The 27,169-nt window shown below is 36.9% G+C and overlaps 1 protein-coding gene across 1 annotated transcript in view; it reads left to right on the top strand.

The window, feature by feature from the left end:
• Window positions 1-6,768: 6,768 nt before the first annotated feature.
• Window positions 6,769-27,169, top strand: part of LOC121375689 (leucine-rich repeat-containing protein 74B-like) — a 67,946-nt gene continuing 47,545 nt past the window's right edge. Inside the window, exons 1-3 of the mRNA XM_041503274.1 lie at window positions 6,769-7,008; window positions 20,961-21,204; window positions 25,038-25,255. Coding sequence (XP_041359208.1) covers window positions 21,012-21,204; window positions 25,038-25,255 — 411 coding nt within the window. The 5' untranslated portion in view covers window positions 6,769-7,008; window positions 20,961-21,011. The remainder of the gene's footprint in view (window positions 7,009-20,960; window positions 21,205-25,037; window positions 25,256-27,169) is intronic.

Below are 27,169 nucleotides of genomic sequence, written 5' to 3'. Positions count from 1 at the left end.
ACCAGTTAGGAATAGAGTTGTAATTCCTTTATTAATTAAGTTCCCCTGGAAGCGTTTCTCAATTATCACACGCGTGGGTGTCGTGTCACGGTGAAGTGATTAGCATATTGTGTAAACTAGACACCTAGAGATTAACTAATTAAGTGATCAGTTCTGGGTTTTTATTATTTGTTGTTGTTAATTAACTACTGCGGCAGTACATTTGTCAGCGTAGGTTAATACAGATTCCAAAGTGTATTGTGTTTTTGTTGTGTTTTCTAGTGAACTAAACGTGCTATATTACATATACTTTATATAGATCGTATCTCTGATCATACCTAGACGAGCCACACTAGGGTATAACCGCCCGTTACAGAGAGATCTAATAGATATACAGTTAGGAGAGATATTTTGATAATCGTGTTTCATTCAGTTACGGGTATTATAGGATCCCCGTGACAGTCTGACAAAACAAGAGCCGCGGAACACATTTTCATGTTACTCGGCCCTGAATGCTGGAAATGCAGTATTTTAACATCTGAAATTCACTATTTTCTTGGGATAGCATGCTCCAAACTCCCTGACAGGTTTTAGGCCCGTAAATACATGCATTTTCATCCCTCAGCCCAGATGAATCAAATTACAGTAAAAACTAAAATTGTAATGTGTATCACGATGTGTATTGTTGCTTTGTAGCTAAGGGAAGCGTTAATTTCAGAGAAGCCAAATGTCATGATAATTGATTGACCCATTGATTTATTGATTTACGTTTTGATTAAAGGGAACACAACCCATCGATTTATAATTGAACACCGATATCGTAAAACACAACCAAGTCGTGAGCAGACTTCGCTTTTGCTTTGATCAGATACTGCATTGTTTGCTTGTCACATGAATAATAATTATTACAAGTATTACAAATATAAGAGTACGTGACTGTAAAACATCTCTACCCAAATGGGAGCTAGGACGTGACAACCAATCTGTAATCACCCACTTCACTTACTTTACACGGTTCACATTTCAGTATTATGTAAATGAGAAACACATTTGCAATTTCGATTAAAACTTCATCAATCAAACCATTATATTTGGCAGGTCAACATGATCAGTTTACCGCCAGCGTTTGGTTTCTAAAGTTTTTGTAATCACATCTTTTTTAACAGTGGAGGTTCCAGTCCTCACCAGTGCCCCACGACTGGTATATCAAAATGTGTGGTATGTGTTGTCCTATCCGTGAGAAGGTGCACATAAAAAGAGTCTTTACTGCTAATGTAAAACATAGTGCAGGTTTCCTCTGAAGACTGGTCAGAATTATCAAATGTCTGACATCCAATAGCAGATGATAATTAATCAATGTACTAAACAAAACAAACATTTAACTTACTAGTGCTTTTTGATGGTTGAATCCAAAGAAGTGGTATGTGCTATCATGTCTGTAGAAAAGAGCAGGTAAAATAATTCCTTTATGTTCCTCGGTAAGGTCCAAAATATATCAGTCTGGGTCTGGTGAATCAAAGTATATCGAATTTTCTAAATGTCGTCTGTTGCCAGATCTGTAGTTCGCGCAACACAGACGCGGTGTGTTTTGTCACTTTCGAATCAGAACGTTTTATTTTTGATTGACACCATACTCGCTAGACCCAGACCCAGACCCATCTCCGGTGTTTTTGGACCTTAATGCTGCCATGTAGACAGACTGCATAAACTCACTAGCTTGTGAATTAGCAATGTGCCGTTGACCGAACAGTCATTTTATCCATATTCAAATATATTAACTTTGAGTGGACTTTCGACAATATTGTGGGTTCCCTTTATTTGGGGAAACATTCCTTCTTCTGCCTTAGCTTTTGGAGTCTACTTTTCACAAATTGTGAGACACTGCTCGATTTAGAGCTGTTTGTAGGAAGGGATCTTTTTTTTTCTTTTTGTAAAACATTATTATCTCCAGATCAATGACAATGTCAGGGTTTGGGAGCCCTGAATCACTGCCTTACAGTACAGTAATAATAGTTTAAATGAAACAAATAGATAACACAAAACGTTAACACTGATATAACTCAATAAAACATAAAAATACGAGAAAAGAAAAACAGCGACTGAAAAAAAAAGAAAAAAAAGTAAGAAAGAAAACAGATATCATTGAGAAAACATAAATATATTTTAAAAATTTACAATAAAAGAAAAGAGAAAAAGAAAAGAGATATCATTGAGGAAACATAAATATATTTAAAATGTAGCAATAAGAGAAAGAAAAGAGATATCATTGAGGAAACATAAATCTATTTTAAAATGTAGCAATAAGAGAAAGAAAAGAGATATCATTGAGGAAACATAAATCTATTTAAAATGTATCATTGAGGAAACATAAATCTATTTAAAATGTAGCAATAAGAGAAAGAAAAGAGAAAAGACATATCATTGAGGAAACATAAATCTATTTTAAAATGTAGCAATAAGAGAAAGAAAAGAGAAAACAGATATCATTGAGGAAACATAAATCTATTTAAAATGTAGCAATAAGAGAAAGAAAAGAGAAAAGAGATATCATTGAGGAAACATAAATCTATTTTAAAATGTAGCAATAAGAGAAAGAAAAGAGAAAACAGATATGATTGAGGAAACATAAATATATTTTAAAATGTAGCAATAAGAGAAAGAAAAGAGATATGATTGAGGAAACATAAATCTATTTTAAAATGTAGCAATAAGAGAAAGAAAAGAGATATGATTGAGGAAACATAAATCTATTTTAAAATGTAGCAATAAGAGAAAGAAAAGAGAAAAGAGATTTCATTGAGGAAACATAAATCTATTTTAAAATGTAGCAATAAGAGAAAGAAAAGAGAAAAGAGATATCATTGAGGAAACATAAATCTATTTTAAAATGTAGAAATAAGAGAAAGAAAAGAGAAAACAGATATCATTGAGGAAACATACATCTATTTAAAATGTAGCAATAAGAGAAAGAAAAGAGATATCATTGAGGAAACATAAATCTATTTTAAAATGTAGCAATAAGAGAAAGAAAAGAGATATCATTGAGGAAACATAAATCTATTTAAAATGTATCATTGAGGAAACATAAATCTATTTAAAATGTAGCAATAAGAGAAAGAAAAGAGAAAAGACATATCATTGAGGAAACATAAATCTATTTTAAAATGTAGCAAGAGAAACATAAATCTATTTTAAAAGAAAAGAGAAAACAGATATCATTGAGGAAACATAAATCTATTTAAAATGTAGCAATAAGAGAAAGAAAAGAGAAAAGAGATATCATTGAGGAAACATAAATCTATTTTAAAATGTAGCAATAAGAGAAAGAAAAGAGAAAACAGATATCATTGAGGAAACATAAATCTATTTTAAAATGTAGCAATAAGAGAAAGAAAAGAGAAAACAGATATCATTGAGGAAACATAAATCTATTTTAAAATGTATCATTGAGGAAACATAAATATATTTAAAATGTAGCAATAAGAGAAAGAAAAGAGAAAAGAGATATCATTGAGGAAACAAATCTATTTTAAAATGTAGCAATAAGAGAAAGAAAAGAGAAAACAGATATCATTGAGGAAACATAAATCTATTTTAAAATGTAGCAATAAGAGAAAGAAAAGAGATATCATTGAGGAAACATAAATCTATTTTAAAATGTAGCAATAAGAGAAAGAAAAGAGATATCATTGAGGAAACATAAATCTATTTTTAAAATGTAGCAATAAGAGAAAGAAAAGAGAAAAAGAATAACAAGTGTTTTTGTTTGTTTAGCGACACCACTAGAGCACATTGATTAATTAATCATCGGCTATTTGATGTCAAACATTTGGTAATTCTGACTTGTAGTCACCAGAGGAAACCCGCTACATTTTTCTTAATGCAGCAAGGGATCTTTTATATGCACTTTCCCACAGACAGGAAAGCACATACCACGGCATTTGACCAGTTGTGGTGCACTGGTTGGAACGAGAAAAAACAATCAACTGAATGGATCCATTGACTTGATTCGATCCTGCGATGCAAGCACCTCAAGCGAGCACTCAACCGACTGAGCTAAATCCCACCTCGAGAAAAGAAAAGATTTCCAGACTAGAATCTTTTACCTTAAAATTTTAAAAATATTTTGCCATCATAATCTACTATAAGAAAAATTAAGCTGTATCTGAAATTATTTGCCAAGGACAACTTTTATAAAAATATACTTTTCAATATTTAATTTCTTACTAATAATTTTGAAAACTACATCTTTAATCCGTGTTTTTGTATTTTCATTCAGTAAGGGATTTTACTACAAGCATTGCATTTCATTACACCCACCATTGGGCTATTTCGTGTTCCAGCCAGTGCTCCACAACTGGTGTAACAACGGCCGTGATATGTACTATCCTGTCTGTGGGATGGTGTATATAAAAGATCCCTTGCTGCTAATCGAAAAGAGTAGCCCATGAAGTAGCGTCAGCGGGTTTCCTCTGTCAATATCTATGTGGTCCTTAACCATATGTCTGACGTCATAAAACCGAAAAATAAAATGCGTTGAGTGCGTCGTCAAATAAAACACTTCCTTCCTTTATTACACCCAATAGCCGATGTGTTTTATGCCGGGGTGTCGTTAAACATCCATTCATCCATTCATGTCTGTTATTAATCCCTAACCTACTACAGCGTTAATAGCGTTTAAAAATCTAAACGATAAAATTATTCAAAATCGTATTACTGCACAAGACAGTCCAAAGAAAGTTTTGACACCCATGACTGCTTCCCCGAGTTACTGACAGTTTTTCGCCTGATAATAAAGTGATTTGTCAGTTATATTAGATGGTGCGAAGGAGAGACAAGGTGACTACTCAACAACAATGGCAGCATGAGAAAATTCCAACGCTATTAAACACTCGCATCAGTTTTACTACTGCCGCCTTCTGTTATTGACGTGTTTGGGTTTTCTTCTCACCAAATCTAATCAAATAATAAACAGACGTGCTTGAGACTATATAAATTATTCATCCAAGAAACGCATGGACATGGAAAAACAACCCAACACAGATATCCGTGTTAAAACAGAAAGCATGTTTGTCATGTATAATAAAAGACCCAACACTGTTCTCAGTGTTGAAACTGAAAGCATGTTTGTCACATATAATAAAACAACTAACACTGTTCTCTACTTGACAGTAGACAATAGGAGGCGGGTTTATCTTACATAACAAATACGTAAAAGCCATCGATTTTTAACAACATCAGCAGTTAAATACAAAGCCAAGTGTCACTTTGAAAAAGCATTTGTGTTTGTTGATTTCCTTTTTCACAGTATAGTTAATTTATAGTATTGTAACGTGGTGCATGTTTTGATATAAAATGAAGTGGCAACAAATGTTGTATTAGTGTTGGCATGAAATGTAGTAGTGTTATTAATTGTAATAATGTTGGTATAAAATCGGCTATTGCATATCAAACATTTGGTAATTTTGACATAAAGAGGAAACCCGCTACATTTTTCCAAATAGCAGCAAGGGGTCTTTTATATGCAGCATCCCACATACAGGATAACACATACTACGGTCTTTGGTATACCAGTCATGGTGCACTGGCTGAAGCGAGAAATAACCCAAATGGCCCACCAACGGGGATCTATACCAGACCGACCGCTCATCAAGCGATAGCTTTACCACTGTGTTGTATTTAAAGACGTAGTAGTTGCAGTAATGTCAGTATGTCACTGTGTAGTGTTTGTGTGAAACGAGTGTTTGTGTCAAATGACCTAATTGTGTAAGATGCCTCAACTATCGTGATTTTCACTTTACTTCATTTGCTCCAATAATGTATTCATATAATTCCTTGCTGGTTCATACCCACCGAGTAAAACATGAAGTAGTTTTATGAGTAATGTTGTTTTGGTTTTTCAGTTTGATAATTACTTCGATTTCGCGATTCGCAGTGAACACAAGTAGCATCCTTACATTCTACTTCCGTTTTCATTATAACACGAAAACGTCAACGATCGATCATCTCGCATTGACAATACTGTTTCATAGCATGTCAAACTTTATTATTTATTGATTTTTGTCCCAGTAAATTTAATCATTATTTTCAAATTGTGGCATTATTACGTTCCATCATGTATTAAATTAAATATAAAGTTTGTATTTATTAAAATTCTTCTGTGTTTACAGACTTCCTGAATCACACTGACCATGCCACCCTCCCCCTCCTCCCAATCACACCCCTTTTTACCACCGTTTTGTATTTTCCTGTAACCCAGTAACACGTCTCATAGTCAGTGCTGGTGCCCATCCAGTATAAAATCATGGCAACGCTAATGCAACGTCCATTGTTGTTGATCCGTTCTAAACTATATTAGCCAAATAGTTATTTTCAGTGATTGGCAGAGTCAAAGGTTGTGCCTGAATAGACGTGCCTGAACCGTGAAGACAACAGTGTGGAACCTAGATGTGATATAGGCACGTGAAGACAATACTCTGGCCCTAACCTCATCTTTGAATCGCGCCAGTGATGCTAATAAAACATGGACAAGCTTCGTATTTACCGAGATGTTTCCCTGTGTACTGATGTGCCGGGATCCATTACCTCCCATTGATTTCGTTCTTACCAAATCGTTATTTACCTACAAAAATCCTTGTCGGGATAATCAAAATCATTAAGTACCTTTCGGCGGGCCGACGCCGCTATCCAATAACGAGAAAGACGTGCGACTACACCGGAGCCCGTGACGCTGTTACGCGAAGACTTTGACATATTGCAGTCGACTGGTAATTGCTCCAGGTAAGACGGCACTGGTCGACGGAAATGATCAATGATTCCCGAAGCCAGCCTTCGGCGAGGCGTTTTCTACAGGAACCCGAGCGCTCGGCGAAGAGGTGCCATTAAATAATAGATGACCATAATCTTCGGATTGATCCAGGCTGTGGAGACACTTGCATGCACTATTTCGCGTGCAACAGAACGCGCGACGCACGAGGATTACGACAGCACGCACCAGCAATTGCTGTATGAAATCGAGCTCTTCACGCGGTGAGTATGGCAGGATATTTTTTTTTTTTTTTTTAAATCTCAGGTGAATTTTGGCTGATATTTTGTCGTTACTTTAAATGTTTTATAGTAATGATATAATGCATTTGACTGTTTAAAGATGATGTTAATATAAAAGATCATTCAGTGCTGTCATATAGACTAGTACACGTGGTCGTTGTTTGTAGGACGTCGTGCACGTCGCTGTGTAAGTACATGTAGTAATTAAGCCGGAGTACTCTGACGGTAAGAGAGCTAGACGGACAGTTGGACAGTTGGACAGTTATCCAAATGTCCGTCAAGCTCTCTTACCGTTAGAGTACTCGAGCTAGTAGTAATTATATAATGACTCTACTGTTGTGAGCTTTCGGAATGGTACATGTCATTAGGATCAACGCACTTTATAGTTTTAAACTGAGTAGCCTGTTTTAAGCATTACTGAATTGAATTGAATATTGTCTGTGTATAATGTTTTACATATTTAAAAAAAAATATTACATAGTCGTCACGGTAACAAATATAACATTAGAAAAATGTATTAAAAACAGGAACCAAACAACAACCGAATAAAAAGCAAACAACGAAAACAAATGCTTAAAACCGGTTTTGGCGTTTAAATTATTTAATATTTAATAACGCTTTTGAACATTGTGTATCAACAAATTGTTCCATTACTGGTATTTCATTTCCAAAGTAGTGTCGGAATAGAATAAAATTGATTTTCGTCGATTATGTCTTTCATATTAAACTGACAAGTAAATGTTTTGTAAATATCTATTTAACGATACTCTACCTAATTTAGCATTTACTTGTTTAGGTTCTCATTCATGTACAAGGTGGTATTTACTCTTGAAATTTAGTAAACAAGTGATTTGTGCTCTTTAATGGAACAGACTATAAACAAATTTGATGGACGTGTTAATTTCATTGCTGTTGCAGTATGTGAGGGACCTTCTCTGATGACGGTTTACCCCTATCCCTCTCCAAAACTAAATATTTGTAGACATTTCTAAGTAACTTTTGAGCAAAACTGTCAAGAACCACTCTGAGTGCGTGATCTATTATGCCGGTATTAAAGGTGCTATTGCAAATAATTTTTCTTAAATAAATTTAATTATTAAATTTTGCTTTAAAATTTAAAGATTACACCTTCAACTACACACCTGTCTTACAGTATCAACAATCTTTCTTTTAATTTCAAAAGTAAACACAGCACCCTTGTACATGAATGACTATAACCCACTTGTAACAAGTAAATGCTAAATTGTTATAGGTACAGAGTATCTTTCGTTAAAATACACCATATTTACAAAAAATTTACATATCATTTTAATATGAAAGACATAATCGACAAAAATCAGTTTTATTCTATTTCGGACACTACTTTCATCCAGCTACTTGTAGTAACTTCTGTCAAGATTCCATTATAACATATTTGCATCTATTTTTCCTATCACACAATATACGCCCATACGTAAAATATCATAATAATGGATAAAAGTAGCCACTGGAAGTTCTACTAATTTCTCTTCCATAAATTGTATTCGTGGCCTTCGGGAAAAAAAATCATCATTATTATACTTCATATATCATTCTAAACTTAAACCCCCTGTTTTTTAAGCACCTAACGCATCTAGTTGTTTAAACACTTAATATTCTTGGAAAAGAAAAACATAATCTAATAATAATAATAATAATAATAATAATAATAAATCTATAGAATTTATTGCCGAATGGAATGTCTAGTGAAATCTATCCCTGCACTAAGAACCAACCATAACAGACATGTAATTAAACTAATTTATAGTTTTTGCGTATGTTTGTGTAAGATATATGATTATGCAGGCTGGCAGGCATTCTAAAAACGTATTTATACTGAGAAAGCTGAATACATAGTATATTGCTATGAACCGTGTATCGTATTATAGAATTTAATACATTGATATCTTTTTAAAATGAAGATATCATATGAAAGTTAAACTTTGTTTTCTTTAAAGGGACTGTCCTGAGTTTCTGCCATTTTAAAATGTTTCCGACTAATAAAATCTTTTAACGTCTAAAAATACGCATTAAATATATTTTCTTGTTTAGAATATCAGTGTCTGTATATTCAATGTTTTTCTGGTCAACTTAATATTTGTAAGAAATCCAAATAATTTCGTACAAAACTATTTTAGGAAATAAAATGAAATTTAACCTAGTACAAATACTTGAACGATCAGAAACGCGTTTAATATACAACCACTGATATTACACTCGTTAAAGTGTCTCTGTTAGTCGATACCATCTTAAAAAATTGCAGCAAACTCAGGACTGTTCCTTTAACGACACCACCAGAGCACATTTATCATCGGCTATTGAATGTCAAAAATGTGGTACATTTTTCCATTAGTAGCAAAGGATCTTTTATATGCACCATCCAATAGACAAGATAGCACATACCACGATATTTGATGTACCAGTCGTGGTGCAATGGCTGGAAAATATCATATGATGTTTTAAAATTAAATATCCGAATGGTACGTCTGGATTTAACGGTCTGGCATTATGAATTTAATAAATTTAACCTAACAGGTGTTCAGTAATTTAATTACACTAGCTAACATCACTACTATTACTACATACATGTAGCAAAATAACTGCCTAAATATGTTACAAAACAACATTACTTAATACATTTTTATAATGTTAATTTTACTAGCATAGGTGTATTTTAAAAAACTTACCTGTATGCCTACATCAAGATTCAAGCACATTGTCTTGGGCACCCACATCACGTAATTGGGCTGTGTAACTAGGACCAGAGTTAATGATTAGTTGTTGATGAATAGAGAAGTCTTTATAGAGGCCCAACTATAGCCTTAACCATTATATCAAAGAGGCCAGTACCAGCATGTTGTTAAACTCCACACTAATGTATGCTCAAAGCGCACTACATAATTAAAATGACATGGTTAAAACAATAACATAGTATAACAATTAGTAGAATAATACTAAAATAAATAAATATGAGTTGTTATGAATGCTTAAGAGGGGGAGATAAAAAGTCAAACTGGATAAATAAAAGTACTGGAAAAACAAATGTGTTTTAAGAAGTGTTTTTAAATGATATAAGATTTGGGGCATTTTTAAGAGTGTCTGGCAGTTCATTCCATTTTTTTTCACAGCACTCACACTAAAGGAACGGGAGCCAAAAGACTTATACTTCCATCCTGGGACAGTACGTTATCTATAATCCACCAAATAAGTATGCGTATTCATAACATGATAATGCATCGCGTAGAGCGATACGTAGATACATCATAAATTAGAGTTGCTGTTTCTAAATGTTATTTACACCTTTACGTTTTAGTAGCATACTAGTACGTGTATTATGTAGAACAGTGCATATTTAAAGCATATTAAATGAGCTTCCATTTCGAATCGTCTTCATGTCCCGAGTGAAATCATTTTCAGTATAAAAATATTTCAAGAGGGACATAAACATGATACGAAATGGTAGCGAGTTTAATAACCCATATTCGATCTTAATTTAAATCACTCAACTAGTTTTGTAAAGTTGTAGTGCTCAAATTGATGACATAGAAGTGATACGTTCTACTTGGTGTTACGCCAAGTGGGACGTGTCACTTTGATATGTACCAATTTATTTTTTAACCATAGGAATAATAAAAAATATTATTTAACAGCATAGTAGTACGTGTGCTCATATCTATAGAACAGTACGTTTAAAATATGCTTTCGTAGCATACTAGTACGTGTGTTCATATCTATAAAACAGTGCACATAAAACCATTTTTTATACCTAGCATCGTATCATTGACGCTATCGCCCCCTTATGACCTGTTATTCGGTTCACCTAGAAATTAGACCGTGAAATTGACGCTATCGCCAACTCGTGGCCCGCTATTCGGTTTACTTGGAAACAAGATGGTCGCGTTGACGCTATCGCCAACTGATGACCGGCTATTCGGTTCACCTAGAGACTTTGACACTATCGCCAACTCATTACCGGCTGTTCGGTTTTCTTACAAGCAAGATGGTCGCGTTGACGCTATCGCCAACTCATGAACGGTTATTCAGTACATGTGTACTGACAAAGACTGTATTGTCTATCTGTCTGTCTGTCTGTCTCTCTCTCTCTCTCTCTCTCTCTCTCTCTCTCTCTCTCTCTCTCTCTCTCTCTCTCTCTCTCTCTCTCTCTCTCATAGCAATGCGTATTAAGACCCATATTAAAATATAAGTATCAATAATGGTATGTAAGTTTTGAAGTGTATTATGTACTGCTCTGCACAACACTCTCTGCCATACTATCAGGACTGGCAGACCTACCTCTGCGTTTTTAATAAATCATCATTCATCGGTTACTGATATTCGTTATTAGAAGTCGAGTCTGTTGTCTGTAATAGAGCGTGTTTGAAAGCGAGAAAACATTACCTAAATCTGATAGTTTGGCTTGAAATATTAATATAACCTGAAACATGCAAGGTTGGATCGCGTCATTGACTACAGCATCTAATTCCAAGAGAGAGAGAGAGAGAAAGAGAGAGAGAGAGAGAGAGAGAGAGGGGGGGGGAAAGAGAGTGAGGCTACATACAAATAAACACACACAGAGAGGGAGGGGGGAGAGCGCTACATAGACAAACACCACAAACACAGAGAGAGAGAGAGAGGGTAAAAATGAGGGGGGGGGGAAAGGGGGGGGAAAAGCGGAAAAAGAGGGGGGGGGGGGAAGGGAGAGAGAGAGAGACGAAGAGAGCGAGAGAGAGAGAGAGAGGAGATGGGAGAGAGAGAGAGGGAGAGAGAGAGAGGGGGGAAAGAGAGAGTGAGCTACATACACACACACACACACCCACAGAGAGAGAGGGGGAGCTACAGAGAGTTAGGAGACATAGACACACACAGGAGAGAGAGAGGAGAGAGAGAGATTGAGAGAGAGAGATAGGGAGAGAGAGAGGAGGACGAGAGAGAGAGAGAGAGAGAGAGAGACTTCCCTTATCCCCGCCCTCTACCATGTACAGCTAGAAAATGTGTGAATTTGACTGAATATTCATGAAATGTTGTTCCATTATTATTATTATTATTATCATAGCATATCAGACTTGATTTATAGGTAATTATTTTGAATCTCTAGGTAACGTGCTTTGCCTAGCGATATTAAACCGTGTTGAAATGAACCAGGCAAATGATAATGGTAAATATCACACACGGCGGAAACAAGTGCAGACTGGGGCAGGGAAGGGGGTGGGGGGGGGGGGGGGGGGACTTACAGAACACTTCACAAAATAATACTTTTGACAGAATTAGTGGGTGAGGTTATAAAGCACCCTGACCAACAGCGTCTGTTGTCCAGTGATTCTCATTGGTGGATATATTTATTACACTATATCTCATTCCAACCAGTACTGTGCGAATGGTATATCAAAAGTCGTAGTTATATTGTCATGGTTGCGCGTAATCGGAAGGAATATGATACATGGCGGCCACGTGTTTTCTCTATAACTCTCTGGTTGAAAAGTGATTATTACCATGTGTAGGACTGTTAATAAATTTTGATTGTAAAATGTGCTGAGGTATGTGGAAAAGAAGAACAAAGGCAACATTTACGAAGCCTGGTTTTCCTAACGCAGGTGTTTAAGCATTGTAAATACACGCAGATACTCCAGTGTACGTCTAAAATAGGCTGTGTAAATTCGGCCCCCAGGATCTATTCTTGATTATCTAGCGTCATCGACGACAGTGTGGACATGCATAATGTGTGATGCGTAGAAAAAACTCACAAAAACAAAAAGGCAACCCCTTCAAAAAAAAAGACAAAAAAGACGACAAAAAGACAAAAACCAAACATGAAAACAAAACAAAAAGCACCCCCCTCCCCCCAAAAAAAACACACCCAACAACAACAACAACAAAACTTCCACACCTCCCGAAAAAATACAACCCAAAACCCTGCTGAAAAAATTCAAACCCCTCCCTCCCTCAGCCCCCCAAACAAACAAAATATCTCATAAAGAGTCGTAGGTAATATTTGATCTGAGAGAACTCTAGGGCCGGTCGTCCGTGCTGTATTCATAGACAGTGATACCTACTGATGGGACACTCCTATGGAGCAGACACAAGTGTTATAATAGGCAACCTCATCTTCCCAGAGAATGAATATAACAGAGTATAAACTACAGCGTTCCACCGAGACACATTGCGATTTGAGCGGCAGACAATGACTTTATATTTACGTCTAGATGGAATATCTCTATCGTTGAATAAATACAATTAAACATATATCCTATTTCCTACGTCTGCTTTCACGTGACACTGATTTTACCATTTGTTTGGATCACATTATATTTTATTTAACTCTCTGTACATAAGCCCAAGTGCACGTGTATGTATGTGTATGTTTTTGTGTGTGGATGCTTGTATAGGTGAATGTGTTTGTGTGCGCGTGTGTGTGTTTTGTTGGAAACAACTTCCTTTAAATTAAGTCTCAGAATCTCGACAGCCAGGTTTGGGGAGGGGAAGGAAGGTTGGGGCTCGTGAATTGTTTTTCATTCTGGTATGGCGAGGAAAATACTCTGTGTCGCAGACAGTCTTCGTTGATCTTGTTCTGGAGCCTAATCCTGTTCCTAATCCCTAACCCCTAAAACCTAAGCAGACGCATTATGTAGTGTTTTCCCTAGAAATGAATGAATGAATGAATGAATGAATGTCCCTAGAAATGTGTCAAGGCGTGGTACACTAAACACTTTTGGGCCATATTTACCATTTTCATGGCACTGTTTTGTTTTATGAAACACAAAAAATATATTGAAATAAAAATAAATGTAATTAATGTGCTTGCTTTAATGAATGAAAGGCTAAATCTATAACGGGCATATGTTATTAATAAATAATACATTTTGTGAGTGTTATATAAAGACAATTTTAGAAATAATTACTGAAAAAGGCTTGTTTAATCTAAGGGCAGCATGGCACTGATTAAGGCTATATGGTGCTAGACTATCGAGGCATGGTGCTGCACCATGCTAAAACAAGCTAAGGAAACCCACTAGCCTATTCCTAACCATCTGTCGTGACACTTGACAAACAATCTTTTGATGAAAAGTCCAGACATGTTCTGAAACCTCCCGTTGACGCGCACTGAATAAAAAACTGAAATACATAACGAAGAATATCAAGTTTTACCTAAGCACGCTGATATGTAAGGGAAAATATTCCTTTAAGATATCTATAGAGTGAGTTCCCTCAACCTTGCTGTCGCAACATCACCAGTAGCAAACTGGTGTATCAATATATATTGCTCACCAACAGTCCGTAACAATATAAGTTCGGCAACAATGCCAGTTTGAAAGATTATAATTTAATTTAAAACACCCTTTTTTTCAAGTTAAACAGAACACTGAGGGACAATAAGTCGACTGTATGTTCAACTACTCCACGGCGCGTCATTGGCCCACTAGCATGCCGCCATATATTTAGCAATGGGCGTGATTCTGTGTATTGAAACTCGTTCAATTTATCTTATGCACGGCTGCCGTGGTGGCAAACAATGGACACTGAATATATTCTCAAATTTAGTTTTCAAAAGTACGCCCCACAACACATCAGTAGCGCGTTCAGGAGGCCGAGTGCCCGCGATCAATTTGACTGGTACCATTGTCTTCTATCACATCACATTCGTCTAACGTTAGGCGCAAATACCAGTCTAGCAAGTGACAGCGATCGTTCACCCTCCTGAACATACCTCAGGTCCGATTTAATATGCTGGCGATGTCGGATGCTGAACCCTGGGTGGCCGTGCATGAACCTTGAACGGATACATCCGCTGGATCGATGCTTACCTGATTGCTTGACCCTACAAGATACCTGTACGGTCTGATGCTGTCCAGGCTATCACTAATTTGATACATCTGTAAATGACTCTGACGTAGCTCGGTCCAGGCATCTTTATGCTTAAAGACGTAACCACACCCCTACTGTCTTTATAAGTGTTTAAATGAATTGTGTGGACACAGCAAATGTGTAGTTAGTTGATGTCCGGGTTGGGACGAGACTCCCAGATCTCGTGATGAGATTAGATGATGGCTGACGTGACCAAATGAAGACGGACAAGGAACTATTTCTGTCCTAACCTGGACAAGTAGCGCACACCCACTGATTAACATAGATTCAACGACCGAGTGAACAGTCTTCTGAAACAGTGCACCACCACACACCAGTCTATGCAACAGTATTGTCGTGTCTATATAGATTACTACACTCGTTTTTGTTTCATAACATTTGTTTTACGAAACGAGCTAACTTTCTCGGTACCTAACCGAACTAAAGTGTGGTCAGATACAACGGAAGTTCGAGAGTTGCGTAAAAATGATATCTAACAAAAACGAGTGTGATATTTTATTTATTACCCATCTTAAAAGAATGTAATATTTGTCCAAAAATCTGTATAAATTCCAGGAGCAGGCGAGACTCTGTGTCCATGTTCAATGTGCATATTATCTGCGCAAAGAAAAAATGAGCCTACAAAATAACAACTGGTTTGTCTAGGTTGTGTTGATGTCAAATTGACATCTGTGCGACACTGGTGGTGTGTACAATATTCTTACGACATCATCAGACTGGTGATAAAATATTTTTACGACATCGCTATATGTTCACCAGGTGGGTAATAATAATGGAATCAATCACCGTTGTGAGGTATAGATACGGCAATTCCAACCCGAGGGACAAAATGTTTTTGTTCCGAGGGTTGAAATTGCTTTCTCTATATCTCACAACGGCGATTGATTCTTTTTCTTTCCCATTTAATTACAGTAACAAAACATTAATTTTGTAAGCTAAAGTTCATTTATTCTAGAACGATTCATAAACATTTCAGCTACAAACTCATTTAATCATACGCGGAAAAATATAATTTACATGATTTAACTATAAATATAAATATAAAATTAAGATTATTAATTGGTTTAAATAATTTTACGACAGTGATTCAACGTGAAATGGCAACTTGAGGAATACCTTTTCCATTTCTCCTCTGTCACCATAGATTTTAGTTTGTATGGTTGTTTTAATAAGCCACTCAGATTTTCTCAAACCTTGATAGGTTTGGCACTGCTGTAGGATGTTCTCCGTTGTTTGGTTATCGAGTCCACGGCTGCAAGTTCATGATGGTGCTAGCTTGAACTTTTTAACATGTGTCTGTTGTGGTCTGTACGGAGTCTTAACAAAGTTATTTCATCCACTTGTCTGAGAAGGTGATAATCATCCCTCACTGTCTGACCTGATCAGGTTGTTGTTTTTTTTTTGTGTTTTTTACCGGCCTCGATGGCGTCATGGCAGGCCATCGGTCTACAGGCTGATAGGTACTGGGTTCGGATCCCAGTCGAGGCATGGGATTTTTAATCCAGATACCGACTCCAAAGCCGGAGTGAGTGCTCCACAAGGGTCAATGGGTAGGTGTAAACCACTTGCACCGACCAGTGATCCATATCTGGTTCAACAAAGGCCATGGTTTGTGCTATCCTGCCTGTGGGAAGCGCAGATAAAAGACCCCTTGCTGCCAATCGGAAGAGTAGCTCATGTAGTGGCGACAGCGGGTTTCCTCTCAAAATCTGTGTGGTCCTTAACCATATGTCTGACGCTATATAACCGTGTTGAGTGCGTCGTTAAATAAAACATTTCTTTCTTTCTTTGATCAGGCTTTTGTTTTCGGAGAAATTAACTCTGTTGGTTGGTTGCATTTGTTTTGCTCGTAGCTTGGCTAGCCTGTCTGTTTCATCATTTCCTGGGATCCAACAGTGGGCTGGAATCCATTGTAGTGCCACTCGTCTTTCCTTTGCAAGTTCTTGGATGCCTTCCATTAGATGAGGAAGTTTGTCCCCTTCTAACGCTTGCAAGACTGAACGAGCATGACTTGTTGACATTCATCTTTGCAGTCCTTAATCATGGTAGCGACCTGCATTGGGCCTTGGTGGATGAAACTACTGCGTTGCAGACGGTTCTTTCTCAGCACCTCCATCTATGGTTTCACTGGATGGTTAGGCAGGTACTTGAATTTCTCTGCCTGGACCATGATCTTGGCGTCTCTCCTCTCACTGAGTGGCTGTATTGCAGCAGTTTTGTCCATGTTTTTAACATGTGTAGACTTTAAAGATCCTGTTATGATTCGTAAAGCTTGATTTTGAACCTTGTCTAGAGTTTGCTGGTTTGTCATTGGTGTCGTTTACCAGGCTGTTGAACTGTACTCGAGATGAAGTCTTATGGTTCCTTCATATATTCTCTTAAGGATCCTCTCATTTGCTCCCCAGCTGGTCCCTGCTAAATTCTGCATAATGGCTAGCTTGTGTTTCTTGTCAAAGGTGACACAAAGGTATGTCGCTTCTTCTTCACTTTTAAGTGGAGTATTGCCAATTTTTATAATTCCCGCTTTTTGCTTTGGTGATAGAGTAAAAAGTTTAGTGGAAGCCTTTTTTTGTTGATAGCTACACACCATTTTTGTGACCATTCTGTCAGCTTGTCTGCTGCTATCTGCATTATGTAGGTGGTAGTAGTAGCATATGTTTCCTTGCACCACATCACCAAGTCATCAGCGTAGAGAGCAGCTAGCATTCCTTTAGGGAGTTCTAGTCACCATCATCATCATTTCCTGTCATGCCTAGTGGCATTTAGGGCAGCGACGAAGTTCCTCCACGCCGGTCTATCCCTTGCCAATATCTTGATGGTGCCCCAACTGTGTCCTGTTCTAGTATCAGATCGTTAGGGAGTTCTAGTCACCATCATCATCATTTCCTGTCATGCCTAGTGGCATTTAGGGCAGCGACGAAGTTCCTCCACGCCGGTCTATCCCTTGCCAATATCTTGATGGTGCCCCAACTGTGTCCTGTTCTAGTATCAGATCGTTAGGGAGTTCTAGTCACCATCATCATCATTTCCTGTCATGCCTAGTGGCATTTAGGGCAGCGACGAAGTTCCTCCACGCCGGTCTATCCCTTGCCAATATCTTGATGGTGCCCCAACTGTGTCCTGTTCTAGTATCAGATCGTTAGGGAGTTCTAGTCACCATCATCATCATTTCCTGTCATGCCTAGTGGCATTTAGGGCAGCGACGAAGTTCCTCCACGCCGGTCTATCCCTTGCCAATATCTTGATGGTGCCCCAACTGTGTCCTGTTCTAGTATCAGATCGTTAGGGAGTTCTAGTCACCATCATCATCATTTCCTGTCATGCCTAGTGGCATTTAGGGCAGCGACGAAGTTCCTCCACGCCGGTCTATCCCTTGCCAATATCTTGATGGTGCCCCAACTGTGTCCTGTTCTAGTATCAGATCGTTAGGGAGTTCTAGTATCAGATCGTTAGGGAGTTCAAAAGTATCAGATCGTTGATCAAGATCAGGAAGAGGGTGGGTGATATGACTCCTCCCTGTGGGACACCATGTCGCAAAAGTACCTTTTTGCTCTTGGTTTTTTTTGTCAACTGTAACCCTTGCTGTACGATTGTGAGGATATGGTTTGATCCATGAGAGCATGTCTCCAGTTATTCCACATCTCTATAACTTGACAATGAGGCCATCAGCCCAGACTTTGTCGAAAGCCTTTTGTAAATCTATCCAGGTAGCAAACACGTGTTTTTTTCTCCTGAAATGCATCTTCGATTTCTTGAGAAAGATATGTTGCCTGATCTTCTGTACTCTGAAATTGTCTGAAGCCTGCTTGCTCGGGTGCCATAATGTTCTCAGTTGGTTGGTTGAATATTCTCTCCAATGTCTAAACAAGAGATATTACCTATATGGTTAAAAATATCTTGGTTCTTTTCAAAGTAGGACATAACACTTCGACGTCACACGATGACATCATCGATTGGCGCACGTCAGCCTTACAGGAACGTCAACCAAACGAAATGAGTGATATAAATTAAGATCGATTATGGGTAATAAATGAGATATTAAACTTGCTAACATTTTATATCATATTTATGCCTTCAATATTATGATAAATAATTTTTAATTTAAACATCATAAGCATTATGAATCCATTCTGTGTAGGAATAGAAACTCAATATATACGATCTAACATTTTATCACTGATGCATGCACTATTATGATAAACTATTTTTCATTTACACATGATGGCCAGTTGCAATGTGAATCAGTTCTGTGTTGGAATAGAAACTTAATACCTACTACAAACCGTTCTAACCATTCTATCACTGATATCTGCGATATTAAGATAACATACTTGTTTTTATTTAAACATGATGGCCAAATGCAGTGTGAACCATTCTGTGTTGTAATAGAAACAGGTCATACTACAAAACATTCTAACCATATTATCACTGATGCCTGCAAATTGTTTTGGTAAAAGACGTTTCATTTAAACAGGATGGTCAATTGGCAACATCAACCCACTCTTGTTTTGGAACAGAAACTCAATACCTACAACAACACGCCCTAACTAATGTATCAATGATGCCTACGATATTACGGCAAAATAATTTTCATTAAACCAAGATGGCCAATTGGCGAGAGAAATCCACTTGTGATTTGCCGTTGTATGGATTGACACGTCTTTGATGTTTTGTCTGCGAGTGAACAGTCTTTGAGGCCAGGTGTCCGGGGGTGGAACTCGACACGTGTTTCACACGCCGCTTCACAACAAGTGGCTGGCATCGTTTCCATCAATAAAACAAATCAAAGTAGAGGAGCGGGCCCGTGTTTCCCCGCGGCTAGTTGCCGTTTTGAAATAATTGTGTGGGGAGGTTTGATGCGAGAGACATTTGTTTTGTACTCCAGTACCCACTAACCGCAATAAAGTGAAATGATTTGGCGTTATTAATATTTAAAAAGTTCCAGTAAATTGCAGAAAGCATGAACAAATTTTGACGTGTTGTCAAATTGGGAACAAGACAACATCCAACTTTGTGGACATCATTTTCATTTTCTTTTTCTTTTTCATATCGATATACTGGTATAAATAATAAAATCTGGGTTCATACATGTCACTCATGCAAATATGTGCATACGTCGAATACTGTAGTAATAATTATTAGTAGTGAAATTGGGGGCGAGAGAGTAAAATAATCTTGTTTGCTCAACAGTCTTTTCTCAACGGCAGCTCGTTTAATTATCTCATTCTACTGCGGCGTTGATCTTGTAACCGATAATCTATAATAGTCGTGTGTATAAACGGTCTCCTAATACTTCCTCACAATTCACTTGTTTCTGATACAAGCCAATCGATCCCTGTTGCTCAAACATCGGCATATGGATGGAAACAATAGCCCGTATCTACGTTTGTCTTGCATGCACCACATAGTTATAATATTTATATCGATCATTCTTTTATAACATTTTCAGTTTAATCCTGTCTTTATACATAATGTTTTGTTCAGTAAATGTTGCCGGTAAAGTATTGGTTGACTTCCGTTCTGAGATACTTATCGCTATCAAGAGAAATGACATTACATTAGTCATTCTAAAACCGAACATATGACGTCATGAAATAGAGTCACGTGCAACATACTAGACGTCGATTGTATAATGGTTAAACCACAGTGTTTCAGCCTGGCAAGTGGAAAAAAAGAATGGAAAAAAGCGTCACTGTAGAATATAATTACCATTATTTTAGTTATTCAAGAGAGAAAGCAGACACTATAGTGTATGGCTGCCATTTTGGCATTGCTAGAAAGAAAACAAACACTATAATATATATTTAAAAATCCCATTTGTTATTGCCAGAGAGAAACAAACTTTATAAAGATACGATGTCATTTTGTTATTCTAGAGAGAAAGCAGACACTATAGTGTATAGATGCCATTTTGTTATTTCTAGAGAGAAAGCAGACACTATAGAGAATTTATGGATGTCATTTTGTTATTGCTAGAGAGAAAAATAAACACTATAATATATATATATATATATATATATATATATATATATATATATATATATAATTTGTTGCAGGCCATGTGCAGACGGTATGACGTAATAGCCAGCCACTCAGCCACCTAAACCATGCACGCTCTCGCCCTCTTGCCGCAGAGACTGAAGCCCAAACGCCAAGGATCACGACACCAAGTAGCGCCAGAAACCTCAAAACGAGGCTTTTCCTCAGCTAGATATGGCTCCATGTCATCGTCGATATCACTGCGCATGCTCACGTGCACTGGGCGGAAGAGTAGTGATGTCGACGAAAACAAGATGAAAGGTGAGAAGAAAAGTACATCTGTTAGCAACATGGTGTTATTTTATAATTAAAGGTGCAGTCGTCTAAAAAACAACTTGTATCTCTCGTTGTAGCTTAAGACACCCCCACACGATACGAGTTCTTCGTACAAGAATGGCCGATTGTGACATGACAGCATTACGATTTCATAAGTTGTTATGCAGTCGACTATTCTAGTTCGAGACACTCGTTTCGTGTGACGTCGCCTTTATTAAGTTACGTCGAATACTCATTGTGATCCTTCAGTGTCCTAATGTTCATAAGATCTGACGAGTCTGTCTTTAAAGGGACACTCCCGAGTTTGTTGCATTGTAAGATGTTTCTGAAAAATTAAATATTTCTACGATTAAACTTATATTAAATATATTTTCTTGTTTAGAATATCAGTGTCTGTATATTTAATGTGTTTCTGGTCATCATAATATTTGTAACAAACTCAAATTGGACTTTGACTTAAAATAATTTCGTGCTTACGAAAAATAATATTTTAGGAAATAAAATGAAATTTAACCTCGTGCAAATATTAGAAAAATCAGAAACACTTTTAATACACAGCCACTAATATTTTATGCAGAAAAATATATTTGATATATAATTACAATCGTTAAAAAGTCTCTTTTACTCGATAACATCTTTAAAATTGCAGCAAACTCAAGAATGTCCCTTTAAGTGATAGTTTAGTGCACACGGAGTTTGATGAGATTGGATTTGTAGTCCGTTTAGAAGGGTATCTCGTGGAATCGTCAGAATGTGTGAGAATACAGAACACTTCAAGTAATCATCGATATAACTATTTACTCGTCTACTCAAAATATTTAGAAGATTTGGTGTTGTGAACTGCCGGACACCTTTATAGGTGATCGTACACTAACAACAACAAAAACAACAACGACAACAAATAAACACCCCCCAAAAACAAAATTAAAAATATTAAAATCCAAACAAACAACAAACAACAGCAACAACAACAACAACAACAACAACAACAAAATAAACATCTGAATGAATGAATGAATGTTTAACGACACCCCAGGACAAAACTACACATCGGCTATTGGGTGTCATAAAAAGGTAAGTATATGAAAATATTATTTATACAGTTATGTATAAGCACAGTGTAAACATCTGAATGAAGTTACAATAAAGTGAAACAAGAGTCTGAAAATAGACTGGAGCTCATCCCTCTAATCGGTGATTCTCAGACATGTGTGTGTTTTTAGAATTACAAACACCATGACAACCGGAAACACTCGGATGTACGGAAATGAATAAACGAAACAAGTAATATCTGATTTCAATCGGCTCGAATAAATAGAGATTATTAAACGAGCTTGTGTGTCGTACTGATTTTACGAAACGAGTGTGACGATTGTTATATTGCCCGAGTGAGAGCGAGGGAATTACAAGAATCCTGACCTACTCGTTTTGTAAAATCAGTACGACACACAAGCTCGGTTAATAATCTCTATTTATTACAGTACAAAAATACACAAAATGAATAAAATGTTTATGGTGGCAGTTATAGCTATAACATAATTTGCACTCACACAACGAAATAAGGAATTACATTGATATTAAAACAATATATACTTAGGTGAAATCGTTACTGAGTTTAAAAGTCAGCACGTACATGAAACGTTTACCGGCTATAAATGGACTGATTCTGGAGCCTAGATTGTTTTGATGGCGTCTAATAACAGTCATTTGCGGAATACGTAATTTGTATATCAGTTTAAATGGAAACTAAATAGAATAATATATTCTATATGTGTCTGTGTTAAGTATATTCAACAAAATTAATTAAGAACCAGAAAACGTTTGATAGTTCTTTGCAAAATTTCATATTAGTTCAGCATCTTTTCATTACAGATGAGTTATCAACATTACTCGTGATACACCCCAAAATAATGAACACCGTGCGTTTTTTTATGCATTTATAATTCCATTTTATAATTACTGTTTTGTAATAGGCGTCTGGATTGGTTAAAATGCTATCTCGTGATTCTTCCATGAACGTGAAAACTGCACTTTTTCAGTAAACAAATAAAAACAGAATGTTATTATCGGAACTACTTTTTATCAATTACGCCAACAACGGAATCCCCGAGGATTCCATCGTTTCTATTTTTATCCCAATATCGTCTGCACTGTGAGTGACAGTGAAAAACTGACAGACGACAATCACAATGTCGGATGACAGACACAAAAGTGTTGCTGGAGACTTTACATTAAGCCACCGCAATTTAGGCTTTAAACGACTCTGGTTTTGAACGGAGACACATAATGTATATGACAGGCCACAAAAACGAAGCTTCTATTAGAAGTTATAGCAGAGAATGCTTAATAAATCAAAAGAGAGACATGAGCGCAGCTTTGTCGCATTTGACAAAAACACCAAATAGACAACTTACACACGCGAAAACACATACACCTTCGTGCACGTACCTGTCTTTTCCGAGAATAATATCACACAATCACCAACTTCCTCTGAAATCCAACACACAGTAACACTGAAACCACTTTATCCCTTTCACGTCAGTCTTCACATTCACTTTTCACTAACTGAACTTTTGAAATTTTAATATAGTAATTGATAAATCTTCTAAATAATTTTATACTCTCCCTCATGTTAATTAGTTCAAAATTCATACTCTAACTGCTTTACAACAAATCTTCTATTTAAGTATATAGATAGTTAAATTCTTAATTAATTATCGTTTGATATTTTTGAAAAAAACTGCGTTATCAATTGATGTTCAATTATTTTAAATTTTATAACTTTTTATCCACATTTGATTCAGAAAATTAAAATTTATAAAATCTTATGTAAATCATTATAATGAATCGGAGATTTGACTAAAAAACAAACAGATGTAACTTTCTAATATAATTCCCTTATTTGTGTATTTATACAGTTGTAAATCATTGTGGAATAAAGTTTTTTTTTTTTTTTTAAATATAGTTTTGTATAATGGCAATATTAATGCATTTGGAATTATAAGAACTGAACGTTATATTTTTGACGTTCATGCGATGATAAACACTTATGTATGAACGGCTTCGCGCTAACGCGCTACGCCATCATACAATGTGTAAAACGGTTTTGGTGTTTATCATCGCATGAACGTCAAAAATATAACGTTCAATTCTTAAATGAAAAGTATTGAAATGTGCAATCGGCTAGGATTTGTTTCCTGTCATGTTGTTCGCTTTAAATTGTTGTTTAAATCACTGATTTAAAGAACACGTCATATCGTCGACACCTAACAACGGAAGAAGCTGTTTAAAAAAAAAAGAAGAACATGAAAGACGTAGAAAATATCTAGTTGCGCTTAGTTCATTTCGTTGAGTATATATTAGTGACATCCTTTGTTAGAAGATTTCAGGACATCACATTGCTTTTCATTAACACCAGCACCAGTAACATCGACTATGTTTACTTAAATTCAGGGCTCACCCTGTCCATTGCCAAATTAGCCAATTGCTAATTTTTACACAAAGCGGCTAAAACATTTAGTCTTTGGCTAATACATTTTTCTTTATATTAACCATTAGCAAGGAATCTTTTATGTGCACCATCCCACAGACAGAGTAGCACATGCCACAGCCTTTGCTATACCAGTCGTGGTGCACTGACTGAAACGAGAAATAACCCAATGGGCCCACCGGCGGGTATCGATCCTGCATCGACCGCGCATCAAGCGAGTGCTTTATCTCTGCCCTAGACTCGTGTTCAAAACAGACAGCTATTTGATTATCAGCAACACAAGATAAGTTTTACATAAATTCCCTTTTCAGTTGATTTTATCTTACAGTTTCAGATATCGACGCATTGGAGCCTTTTGATGGAGTTGCCGACATTTTGAAGAGTAGTCCAGTTTCTATTAGCCGAACTGTGTACCAGCGCGCATGCGCACGACTCCAACTCGTTCCGTCCAGACACGTCTATTGTCGTCTAGAACAAACGGAAATACACTTACCGAACTGCTTTCTGGGAGCTAGGGAGGTGAAGGCCATTGCCATAGCTTTAGTTGTGAGTAGCATAATTATTTAATTTTATATAGGTATAATTATAATTCTAACATAAGTAAGTCATCTCAATGACTTCAGAATCAAAGGATGTTTTGACAAGGCCTTGACTGGTCCTATAAATCATTCTCAGTATAAGGTATCTATAGACATAGCTGCCTCGGACTATAGGGTGTATAGCACCAACTCAAATACAACAAACATCAATAGTAACTAAAACTGCTACACGCAACATTTCAATCAACAATATATACCATTAATTTTGCAACCATCAAAGCCCTTAAAGTAAATTTAAAAAACTTATGGATTACGCTCCTAGTCTCAGTATTTTGTTACCCTAGTTGGACACAAAACGTGTAATTCTACTGTTAGTAGACCCACTCACAATAGTAGCTGGTAGATTAATACTACTTTACAGTACAGGAGTTTACTGTCCAGATGGAACGTTTTATGACAACAAGTCCTGCCATATATCGATGTCGGGCGTGGTCTTACTTAATGCGACATTAAAAGTTATGTGTACTGCGAACTTTGACCCCGTGGGATGCTGTTTGACATACTGCTAGCACAAGTTGCAGGAAAAAAGATTATTTGATAGATGGGTTAAGTCACACCGTAGGCAAATACTTCCTATGGACTCCACCTTAAGCAAAGATACAATTTTAAATGCGTTAATGGTTTATTGAAGTATCCATTGGACTCGTCTTGAACATCGATGCGAGTTGATGCAGGATAATGGCATGACCGTTTCAACCGAGGGCAACGTACGCGTGTGGAACTGACGAAGTCAAAGATAATTGTTTGCTTGCTGAGCGAACCCGTATAACAAAACAGCCTGTCGTTTCAGACGTCTTAAATAAAGACAAAGAAGTATTACACGCAATAAACCTGGCTACACTTGTCGCCCCTAATTGACTCTTTGTTTATTATGAACACGCGTGTTTTTCACGTAACGTGAATCACAATGAAACGCACTCCTAACTCATCGATTCTCCAGTTACATACGTCAGTGTTAACAATTAGTTACAGCATGCCTTATGTCTAAATTAGAATAAACACAACCACTGAAATATACCACAGCGCGAGTTCATTTAAGATTTACTGATTTATTTGGAGGGCGTGTGGAAAGAGGGGTACTGAGTGAGTCTTAAAGATCCAATCTTTTTAATATATATATATACATATATACACTGAACAAAATAAGAAACTTACTCTAACTTTGCTTGAACATAACTTGATGAAAACAAACCGGGGGAATAATTGTTATATATGCGTTTAAAGAGTGTTCCATGATGCATCGTTTGGTGCAAAAATCATGGCCATAGGTTAACAGAAACTGGGAGAAATTTTGACCAAGTGTGGTAGGGATTAAAAAAAAAAAACCCACCCACTTAATAACGGGTATGACCACCTCTTGAATTCACCACTGCAGTGCATCGCAGGCGCATAGAATTGACTAAAGTGTTGATTTCTGCCTGTGGAATATTGTTCCATTCCTGAATGAGCGCTTGACGAAGTTCGTTGACGTTAGCGGGTGGGTTGGGACGACGCCTCAATCGTCTGTCCAGACTATCCCAGACATGCTCGATGGGGTTGAGATCAGGATTTTTAGCGGGCCAGTCATCAATGAAATCAATGTTATTTGTCCTAAGAAAATTTACAGTGTCTCTAGCTGTATGAGAGGTGGCACTATCATGCTGAAAAATTGAGATGTTGGCGTTGTTATGGAACAGAGGAATGACGTGATGAGCGAGAATGTCATCGCGGTAACGTTGAGCATTTAAATTGCCATCAATGACGACTAGTGGTGAACGATAACCATGGACCATGACACAACCCCCACCCCCGAAACGATCTCGTTCAAGAACACAACAGCCAGCATAGCGTTCATTTCTCCTACGGTGAAGAAAGTCTGGAT

Source organism: Gigantopelta aegis, chromosome 6 (genome assembly GCF_016097555.1).
Source record: "Gigantopelta aegis isolate Gae_Host chromosome 6, Gae_host_genome, whole genome shotgun sequence".
In the NCBI taxonomy this organism is placed as follows: Eukaryota; Metazoa; Mollusca; class Gastropoda; order Neomphalida; family Peltospiridae; genus Gigantopelta; species Gigantopelta aegis.
This window is presented reverse-complemented; position numbering and strand designations above follow the sequence as displayed.